General features: G+C 43.7%; 1 protein-coding gene across 1 annotated transcript; it reads right to left on the bottom strand.

Moving 5' to 3' along the window:
• Window positions 1-211: 211 nt before the first annotated feature.
• On the bottom strand, window positions 212-2,068 carry olig2 (oligodendrocyte lineage transcription factor 2). The gene has a single exon (XM_028790491.2). The coding sequence runs from the start codon at window positions 1,993-1,995 to the stop codon at window positions 1,189-1,191; it is 807 nt and encodes a 268-aa protein (XP_028646324.1). The 5' UTR covers window positions 1,996-2,068; the 3' UTR covers window positions 212-1,188.
• Window positions 2,069-11,155: the final 9,087 nt, after the last annotated feature.

Here is an 11,155-nt window from a genome sequence, read left to right as displayed (position 1 = left end):
CTGTTTACTGAGCCGAAGCAGTAATTCTGCCGACGTGCGGCCAAACCTTGTGACTTGCGCGATGCGTTGTCCCTTAACTTCAAACACCGACTGTGGCAGTGCCCCCTTTGTGCCCACAGTACCCCCCACTCTCAGAATTCGCTGGTCTTTCTGTGACTTTTCTTCTCCGTACGTCGCGCTAATTTCCAAATCAACACAAGGACACCAAGGATTTGTTTGCTTATTTTATTTAAAATTTTCAACAGTTCGACATTCATGAATTCCCCCTTGTAAATAAATATTTCGTTTTTGATATAAAAAATAAAGAGGAGGTCAGTCTTTCGAACGGGCAGTGACATCGACATACTTTGTTTTAATTCTACTTTACTTAGTCAACACTAACGGGGCTGGCAAATACTGGACGCTGACAGTCAAGCAGTTTAGAAGGTAAGGTTAGAAGTGACAATGAATTTAAGGGACGGCAGTAAAATAAAGTCATGAAGGTTCGGGTCAGTCCGTTATTACAAATGTAATAAAACTCCAGAGCAGGATCTCCGAGTGGCCCTTAATGTATACCGAGAAGTCTTTTCATTTTTCAGTCTTCTCTCTCTTTCTCTTTAATGTATAAACGTAAACCTCTGCAGATACACATTTCAAGTGTTGATGTCCAGAAGTCCCCCCAGTGCCGGGGTCGCGGGTGATTCCCGCTCAGCCGCTTTCGTTGTCCGTGAAATTCGACACGCGGTCGATCGGTCGGTCCGCCATTGCACGAGCACAGCACGGAGATTCAGCTCCGGTTTCGTTCTTGAATTCAAGTTTTGCTTTTCTTTAGTCTTCTCTTTTTATTTTTATTTTTTTTTGTTTTCTTTTAAAGGCAGCTTAATTAAATTTAAACAAACATCAATGCAACCTAAAGAAGCCATTAGCGCTGTGCCTATAGAAGCCGCTTTCTAAATAAGTCACAAAACCAACATGAAGGAATCAACAAGACCACCGCTGTTCCGCTGATTTTTCGTGCCTGTCCGATTCTCATCTAGTGCACTTGTGCCAAGTTTTTGATTTTGGAAAAAAATATATATTTATATATATAATTTATAGAATTTCTTAAACGTCTCTAGACACGTCACTCGTCTCAGACTTTCTTGCGACAACACCTGCGATTGACGAGCACCGTTAGTCCCCAGTACTGCATGGTACCACTAAAAATGTTTATTTGGTGTCACTGGTCAGTCTGGGCAGGGTGACTGTGGACATGCTGGATATCTGAGGAGGTGGCACCTGGCACATGCTGCACGGACAGGGCATCCCAGCGCCCCAGTGCTGAAAGCTGCTCCCCAGGGGTCCCGCGCCCGCAGACGGAGACTTGAGGAGGCCGTGGTGGGGTCTCACGGAGCTCACCCCCGAAATGGCCGGTCCAGAGAGGGAAGCCGTGGAAACGGAGGGCGGGATGATGGGGTGATGCACCTGATGCGCCGCGTGAGAGACCGGGTGACCCGGCAAAGGTCCCGTGTGCGCCATGGCCCCGCAGGCTGACGGGTGAAATCCACTGTGGTGCCCCCCATAGATCTCACTAACCAGTCTCTTCATTTCTTCCAAGGAACTGCTGAGCATGAGGATGTAGTTTCGGGCCAAAAGCAGAGTGGCGATTTTGGAGAGTTTTCTGACCGAAGGCCCGTGCGCGTAGGGCATCACCTCTCTCAGGCCGTCCATCGCGATGTTCAAGTCGTGCATCCTCTTTCGTTCCCGGCTGTTGATCTTCAGCCTCATCTGCTGCAGCTCGGTGTCCGACAGGAGCTTTCGGTCCTTCTTGGAGAACATTTTCAAAGTGAGGCTGTCCTCCCCTGGACTGACCGAGATCGACGACCTCATGTCGTTGCCCATTTCGGGAGGAGAGTCGCTTTGCGTGGAGGACACCGCGCCCGAGAAGCCGCTGGCTTTCCTCGCCGAAGACAAGAAGATGTCATCGACCTCTGGAGAAGATGGCCTGCTGGAGACTAAACTGGCATCGGAGTCCATCTTCAGCGTGGATGTAAACGACAGCCTGTGCAGAAAACAGAAAGGGAAGGGACGTTAGAAGTGAACCGTTAAGGTCGTTTTACAAGTTAAGCCGTTCAAGTCTCGAACGTGACACCCCTTACAACGACAAAAAATAAAAATAAAATACAAATAAAAAGAAGTTAACGGAGAAGTAAAGTCGCCAAACAACATTAACATGAAATGTCAGCAAAGTGCGAGTAGCCGGCAGCACCTCGGACAGCGGCGACTCCGCCATTTCAGACAAGAAGAGGGCGCGCTCTGCACTTCTGAACACTCCCGGAGTGATTTGAGGGGGTCGTTAAGAGAAAAGCCCGGAGTGACAGGAGAAGAGAGAGGACTTACTAGGAGCGGTGCGGTGCTGCGCTGCTCGGGAGGACTTGTCACACAATCGTCCGCTCACGCCGCTAAGTGATATGACAGCCTAGGACGCGCACAAGGAGGCTTTTTATAGGCACGTCAACAATGAGAGGAAGCCTGGGAAGAATGTCATTGTCTCTAACGGAGGGGCTGATGGACCAATGAGCAACTACTGTGCCGAAAAAAGAGGGGGTCGGCAAATCTGATGTCATTACAAAGAAGTGAAGCTCAATGAATTGAATAGGACACACTCCGCCAATGGTACTGCTAGCGGTGGGCTTAGGGGCAAAAAAAAAAAAAAAGCTACCAAAACACAAGTTACGGGCGAGAATGGGGGGGGGGGGGGGGGGAGAACATCTGCTTCCGTGGGGGCTGTGTGTGTGTGTGAGGGGGGGGGGGTCGATTAGCAAAGCGCAGACCAAACAAACCGCAGCCCTCCCGTATAGCCGCACGATCTGCTGCTGCTGCTCCTAGAAATCCTCCACTCACTTCCAAGTAGTTGAAGTCCATCAGCGTCAAGTTCTGAAGTGCTTTCACAAACACATCAAAACGCCACAAAGAAGCCTACTGACTTCTTCAAAAACGCCACCGTCTATAAGAAAAGAAGTTCAGAATGGCAAAAGAAAAGAACGAAAAAAAAAAAATAAAACATTAGCTGGTGTGTTGCGAGTAATCTGACTGGCACGGCGGTGCCCGCTGTTACATTCAGCAATTAGTCAAGGTGCCCGGCAACGCCATAGCGGCCATTAGACTCGTCTGATCTTACAATGTAATCCGCTGTGTTACTCTAATCTCACATTCGATGTTTTACGTTTAAAACACACAAGCAGACCCCGATCGGCTCAATACCAAAATGTTTAGAGTCCACTGAGCACTCGTCGAAATTGTGCTTCACTAATGGCGCTTTACTGGGTTGTGTGGTTTCACCATCACTTGAGCCGTTCGTATGTGGGAAAAGGGGGGGCGGCGTTGTGGTTAAGGCTTTGGACCTCAAATACCAAGGCTGTGGGTTCAGACCCCTTACTTTATAGCAATTCATTTATATAGTGCCTTTCAATAGACACTGAGAACCACAGTGTGGCACATTGGGTGACACGTTGGACTTCAGACGCTGAGGCTGTCAGTTCAAATCTCACCACTGACACTGTGAGACCCTGAGCAGCTCACTTCACCTCCCTGTGCTCCAACGGTAAAAAGACAAATACTGCAAGTCAGCCAAAGAAGTGAATGCATCACTCTGAGAAACAGCAGCATACCTGTATAGCGCCTTATGTGTGCGTGTATATATATATATATAGAGAGAGAGAAAGATAAAAAGAGAGAGAGAGGGAAAAGAGAGAGAAAAGAAAGAGACAAAGAAAGAAAGAGAGAGAGAAAAAGAGAGAAAAAAAGAGAAATAGAGAAAGAAAAATAGAGAGAGAGAAAGAAAGAGAGAGAGACAGAGAGAAAAAGAGAAAGAGAGAGAGAAAGAAAAATATAGAGAAAGAGACAGAGAAAGAGAGAGAGAAAAAGAGAGAAAGAAAAATAGAGAGAAAGAAAGAGAGAGAGAAAGAAAGAAATATAGAGAAAGAGACAGAGAAAGAGAGAGAGAGAAAAAGAGAGAAAGAAAAATAGAGAGAAAGAAAGAGAGAGAAAGAAAAAGAGGGAGAGACAGAGAGAAAAAGAGAAAAAAGAGAGAAAAGAGAGAGAAAGAAAGAGAGAGAAAGAAAGAAAGAGGGAGAGACAGAGAAAAAAGAGAGAGAAAGAAAGAGAGAGAAAGAAAGAAACAGAGAAAGAGAGAGAGAGAAAAAAAAGAGAGAAAAAAGAGAGAAAGAGAGAGAGAAAGAAAGAGAGAGAGAGACAGAGAGAAAAAGAGAGAAAGAAAGAGAGAAAGAAAAATATAGAGAAAGAAAGAGACAGAGAAAGAGAGAGAGAAAAAGAGAGAAAGAAAAATAGAGAGAAAGAAAGAGAGAGAGAGAAAGAGAGAAATAAAGAAATATAGAGAAAGAGAAAGAGACAGAAAGACAGAGAGAGAAAAAGAGAGAAAGAAAAATAGATAGAAAGAAAGAAAGAGGGAGAGACAGAGAGAAAAAGAGAGAAAAGAAAGAGAAAGAAAGAAACAGAGAAAGAGAGAGAGAGAAAAAAGAGAGAAAAAAGAGAGAAAGAAAGAGAGAGAGAAAGAAAGAGAGAGAGACAGAGAGAAAAAGAGAGAAAGAAAGAGAGAAAGAAAGAAAGAAATAGAGAAAGAGACAGAGAAAGAGAGAGAGAGAAAGAAAAATAGAGAGAAAGAGAGAGAAAGAGAGAAAGAAAGAGAGAGAGACAGAGAAAGAGAGAAAGAGAAATAGAAAAAGAGAGAAAAAAGAGAGAGAAAGAAATAAAGAGAGAGAAAAAGAGAGAGAGAGAGGAAGAGATTTTGTAAAAAGCCAGATTTCCAAATGGGGTCAAAAAAAGTTCTATCTATCTATCTATCTATCTATCTATCTATCTATCTATCTATCTATCTATCTATAGTGCCTTTCATATCTATCTGGGCGGAGTGGTGGCACTGAGGCTAGTAATCTGCACTGGCAATTGGAAGGCTGCCGGTTCGAATCCTGTAAATGCCAGTAGGGACTCTGCTCTGTTGGGCCCTTGAGCAAGGCCGTTAACCTGCAATTGCTGAGCGCTTTGAGTAGTGAGAAAAGCTCTATATAAATGCAAAGAATTATTATATCTATCTATCTATCTATCTATCTATCTATCTATCTATCTATCTATCTATCTATCTATCTATCTATCTATCTATCTATCTATTATATAGTGCCTTTCATATCTATCTATCTATCTATCTATGGACACGGTGTGACCCTGAGCAAGTCCCTTCACCTGTCTGTACAGGTACAGTACAGTACAGTACAGTACAGTAAATCGCTGCCACTACCCTGGTCCTTTAATGCCACTTTATGTTTCGATCTTTAGTGTCTGGCGGGCTGCAGGACACTTTACGTGAACGTGGACTCAGCCCGTGTCAGTGTGACGCAGTGAGAGTCTTTTTCAGAATTTAGTAAGCGCTTTTATTTCCCAAATCCTGTCTTCCTGGTTGTTTCTGGAGCCTGTCACAGATTTAAATAAATAAATTGTTCTTTCTGGAAGCCTTCATGCGGCCTCCCCTACGGCGTGGCTGTGAAGAGGCGCCCCGCTCCCTTTCGTGTGCCGCGGTGGTTGAAGCTCTGGACGTCAAGTCCCGCCATTCACTGGCACGGTGTCACCCTGAGCTCATCACTTCACCTGCCTGGGCTTCACCTGAAAAAAGAAACGAAACGGAGGCGACTGAATGTCTCAAAGTCACTTTTAAAAATAAAAAGAGTGCCGAGGGGGCTCATCAGGACAATGCAGTAGAGCCACCATTTTTAGTTCCCGAAAGAACCATCCACTTGAAGTTTTCCAGAAGGAGTCTTTGGATTTCGATCGGAGGTTCAATAAATCTCCATGCATAGAGGGGGTGACTGATTTTTAAAGGGCTCTTGCTGTCCACGGCCCTAACGGGGGTCTCGGGTTGGCTTTTCTTGGTCTGTTAGTTTTCTGTTAGGTGGGCGGCTATACATTAAAGATGTCCGTCGTGCGTCTCCCAAGCCCCAAAGGCATTTGCAGAGAGCCCTTCTCAGAATAAAATGGTGTTTCGACGGTCAACGTGACTGTGAGGAACCGCGCAGCCCAATAAACTCCATTACAGAGACGTCGATCTATGAGTGCGGGATAAAAAACAAATAGATCAACGTGAAAGCCCCTTTGCACACTCGATGGGTCCTTAGGGATATGTGGACACGATTCAAACGTTCAGTTTTCAGAACAGGTTACCTGGCAAGGCGTGGACAGGGCGAGCGCACCAGGCGCCACTGAGGGGTCGTGTAGCGCTGGTCATTTTGCTTGTTGTATTTAAAATCGAGGACCCCAGTGGTACCCCGCAAATCTGTGATCCCGTCTTCATGGCCATTTAGGGGAACCTGTCACGGACCTCAACCGGTGAAGGCCCCTTCTGGAAGTTTCGTGCGGATGGCACCCGCTTTGAGGGGCCACTCACGTCGTGCTGCTAAGGCGTTAACGTCAAGACGGGGCGCCGAGGCAGTTGGAGGAAAAATGAGATGAAAACGAAATAACGCAGCGGATCTCCTCCATGTTTTACATTCTCACGGCCGTCTCTGAAGAAGCAACGCAGGTTAAATGAACCCCGAAAGTGAAGGCAGACGGTTGGATTTAACGCTGGAAGAATTCATTGAACGTCGGCGAGTTTGCTGTGCCAGAGAAACGTGTGAGCCTGCGGTCGGTGAGGGGCGCTATAAAAAATGAACCGAATGGATTAATCGATTCCAAGCGAGTCGGTCCTAACATTAAACGAATGAACGCAGGCTGTAAACTTCAGTGAGTTCTGTAATAGGAAACGAGAACTTTCGTCATTTCAGACTCGAGTCCGTTAAAAAGTTTAAGGCGTTTAAAGTCATCCGAATTCAAACCTTTCGGAGAGCAGGCGAGGCGCCATAAAGGCGAGCTTCACTTGCCAGGCCACAGCCGTTGACCGCTCGAGTCTCGCGGCATCTGCGACACTCGGCTTTGTTTACCAGGACACCGCGACACTGCTGGACTGCCATCTACCCGCACCCTCCTTGGTAAACAGCTGACAAGTTAAACCCCCAAATCGGCCGTTAAAAATGTGTTTATGGGGCACTAATGAACGAACCGTGCAAATGCGTGTTTAACGGTCATGATCCGTGACAGCTCAATTAGGAAAAGAAAAAAGAAAGAAAAATCTGTTAGCTCAGAGCGGCCTCGGCGTGTGACAGGGAGGCGACCAACTGACACTTCTGGGCGACGGCGAACAGCAATGGAGCCTTTGGGGTTTGGGAAGTAACGAGAAGAAGAAGAAAATAGACGTATGGACAATAGCGACAGTTTGCGACATTGTGAAGAAAGCAGGCAGAGAAACCAAATCCATACGCCTGTGTGTGTGTGTATGTGTGTGTGTGTGTGTGTGTGTATTACATCGAAACACAAACGTTTAGGTTCGTCTTAAAATCATCTTCTCATTCTTAGTATGACAACAAAGTTTGACTGATACGAAGAATATTGGAACAAATGCGGAAATCGGTACAAGTCTGCAGGCAGTAAAATGACTCCGTTTGTTTGCAGTGCTTTCTGAAATTGAAATCCCCTGTGCATGAATTCAAAGCAGCAGATGTGGGGAATTTAGGAGGAGAAATGTGAAAATAAATGGCCTCTATTTTTGTTCCGTGTCAGTTATTTTGGATATTTCTTTACCCCGGCAGATGCAATAAACGAGTTGATAAAAGTCAATGGCCAGACGTGGAGCGATTGGATTTACCTGAGGCAGACTCGAATGGAAAAAATAAAATAAATAAATATTATTATTATTATTATTATTATTATTATTATTATTATTATTATATCTTAAAAAGAAAAGACAAACTGTGTATACATTTCTTATTTTATTTGTATGTATTGTATGTATGTATGTATATATATATATATATATATATATATATTTTTTTTTTTTTTTTTTTTTTTTTTTTTTTTTTTTTCGTTAAACATAATGACGTTAATTTGTTTAGAATATCTTCTCAACCCAAACCGTATTTCATCAGCTGCAAAGGAAGCAACGCGGTCTTTATTTAGTGTCTTATTTTTATAACTGCAAGTCTCCAGCGCCCGGACGATAATTAAACAGCCGCTGATAAGAGGACGATGTTAATGACCTGCAGATCAACGTGAAAAACCTGACAACGGGATCTGGCCCAAAAATATTTGCTTCCCGGTCAACTTTACAATTTACCATTCTTGTATGGTTGTAATATTAGTAATGCATTATTATTATTATTATTATTATTAAAGTAGTTGTTGTAATTTATTACATATTATATATTAAATACAACATATTCATATTATATAAATAACCACAATAATAATTAAAAATAAAGATTGAGTAGGATAATAATAATAATAATAATAATTTTTTTGTGGACGCGCTTATTTTAAATTAGGGTTGTGTTATGCCCGGCGCAAGGCAAGCGCCAGACAAGCCAGGCGATGCTCCAGTTTCTCTTCTTATTGTACTAGTATTAAAGTAGGGAGTTATAGTAAATATAATTATGAGCGGTTAATCATTTATTTTTTAAACTTACTCGTTCTGTAAACCGGCTGCTCACTCCACAGATTGTTCCGCCGTTCCGTTCTACTTGATGCGCTCCGGACCGAGTGGTGCCTGCGCTGAAGAGACGTGCGCGCCTGGTGCAGTGCCGCCTAGTGGCAGCAGTCGGTGCTTTTAAGACGCTCCTTTTATATGTTTATTTATTTATTTATTATTTATTTCTCTCTCCTTACGTGTCTTCTGCCCAGATATATTTTTTGACCTACGGTGGTCCCCTGCAGGCGCCCCTCCTGTAGCCGCTGGCTAAGACGGCCACTGCGGTAAGATTTGATGAGTGGCGATGACGAGGCTCATGTCCATTGTTGTTCCGCTCATTCCGTGTGAGTAGTTAATCGTTAATTAAAACAAAATCAAACAAAACAAACAAAAACACATACGTCCTGTGTGTGTGTGTGTGTGGATAGATAGAACTTTATTGGATGAAATTTGTCTTTTTACACAAGCTCTACATCTTGCCTGAAGAAGGGGCCTGAGTTGCCTTGAAAGCTGGCATATTGTAATCTTTTTAGTTAGCCAATAAAAGGTGTCATTTCGCTTGGCTTTTCTCTACATTCATAATGGCTAACACGGTACAACACCCCAGTACTACACAAGCTCATAAAATAAAGAAATGAATACACATACAGACATGCACACACACACCAGAGCGACTGAAAATTAAGAAGAAGAAGTTCCTGCCCAGCCCCGCTGAGGCGCCATACTGCCGTATGGCTCTTAGTATGAAGGACCCTCAGTCGCGTATCTTCACTCACTTCTGCTGAGTTGTCCCCGGTGTCGGTGTGTCACGGAGAGGGTGTGTAGCGTTGTTGGTCACTCAAATGAACAAAGAAAGAAATAAACCAACAAGGTTGTTGAGTTTCTTTATCCAATGGAAGTTAATAGAACTTTAAAGGTATCTGAGACGAGTCCTCTCAGAGGTCACCTTAACTCCGTCACTTCGCGTTGACACCAAACCTGTGAATTGTGTCACTTTACTCGCCTTTATCTTTTTTTTTCTTTACCACTCGATGCCCATTTTCCCGTTGCAGAGTTGAATTCATTGCATTTAAGTTCAGATATGCCCGCTTTATGCCCAGGACCATCTTCTGTTTGCCGCCCCTTTTGATGCCTTTGGAAGTTCAAGACTTCACTCAGCAGTTTTGTTGTTTTTGGGTGCTGGTGCCCGCTGATTTATTGTATAGACTGCTAAAGTGTTTGCCCACCCACATCACAAATCCTTTTGCCCCCTTATATCACAGCAGGTGCATTTTGTATTTTTTAAGCCCAAGTTATTTTTTTTTTTTTCACAGTCAGGGTATTTATGTCCTTGTGTTTCAATGTTAAACATTTTCTGTAACTTTTAAAAATCGTCTCACCTGCGCTGGCACTTTACAATGGAGGCTAATGGGGCACAGAGCCTAAAAAGTCAATGGCGAAGCTGCCAAAGTTTGGACATAAGAAAAGCGACCCTCTGAGTTTCCGTTGCGTGTTTGTGGCATCAAATCGAATGTGGAAATAATGGACTTATCGCTATTCCTCGTACCGTTGTTCTCGTGGTGGGGATACGTTTTCTTTTTGCTTGTACAGAAAACACATTGAAACAGAACTAACTACGTGGCACAAAGCGTTTACTGCAATTTGCTCTTCAAAAAGTCCAAGTGCCATTCAGGGAGTGAAACTGAAGGAGCCGAACGCGGAGATGGTGCCCAACTCCTGGTGTTGGTGTCATGTTGTTGCCTTTTCTGTTCAAAAGCGAGAAGCGCAAACCATTGGACAACGTGTGTGTCAATCACAAGACTCGGCAGCCATCTTGGGCGTATTCGGTGAGGTGGGCGGATTTTCGTTTTAATGCCACACTGTGAGGGCGCGACGTTTATTATTGAAGTCACTTCACTTTAAGAAGTGAACTTCGTGTAACCAATGAAAAAACAGCGAGTTTGGGAAGAAATAAGAAAAATACGAAATTTCTGTCTGTGTGATTACACAGAAAGTGCGATTGTTCAAAATAAATGTTCATGTTGTTGGCATTGATGCCATTGGTAGATTATTGATGTAATGAAATTGTCTCACATGATTGCTAGATATACTGGGGGGTGGGGGCTCTGCCCCCTCCTCGCTTCGCTCGCCAACCCCCTACACGCTCAACATCTCCCGAATCTGCCGCTTGTGACGAATCGCGCTGTGCTTTTGGTATAAACTCGAATATCAGCTCAGTCTTTGATATCTCCGTCTTTCGAAACTCTTATTGCTGACAATTCGTCACATGTTGGTTTATCATAAATGTGACTCTGATCTTTCAGATTTATATAGAAACCCAAGAAAACTTGTTTGTCCGTGTTTTTCAGATACATTTTGTGTAAAGTGTGATCCATTATTAGCTTTAGAACTTCTAATACGTCCGATCGTTTAACTCTTTCAATTTCATGTTGATCATAAATATACACCTGACCCAGTTGTGGTTTCTTCCTAATTAAACTTATCGTAGCTTTAATTGTTACGGGACCACAGACTCTCATAGCGTGTGCTCCTGAATCGTGTAAATCTACGTCTTGAGTATTGAATGATGTGAACGTGAACAGATTATTGGAGACTCGGATATTTTGCCTGTAGAGTTTGTGGATTTCA

This window comes from Erpetoichthys calabaricus, chromosome 4, assembly GCF_900747795.2.
Source record: "Erpetoichthys calabaricus chromosome 4, fErpCal1.3, whole genome shotgun sequence".
NCBI lineage: Eukaryota > Metazoa > Chordata > Cladistia > Polypteriformes > Polypteridae > Erpetoichthys > Erpetoichthys calabaricus.
This window is presented reverse-complemented; position numbering and strand designations above follow the sequence as displayed.

Bases quoted from the DNA above. Each gene is read 5' to 3' on its own strand.
- olig2 (XM_028790491.2), bottom strand. From the start codon at position 1,995: ATGGACTCCGATGCCAGTTTAGTCTCCAGCAGGCCATCTTCTCCAGAG.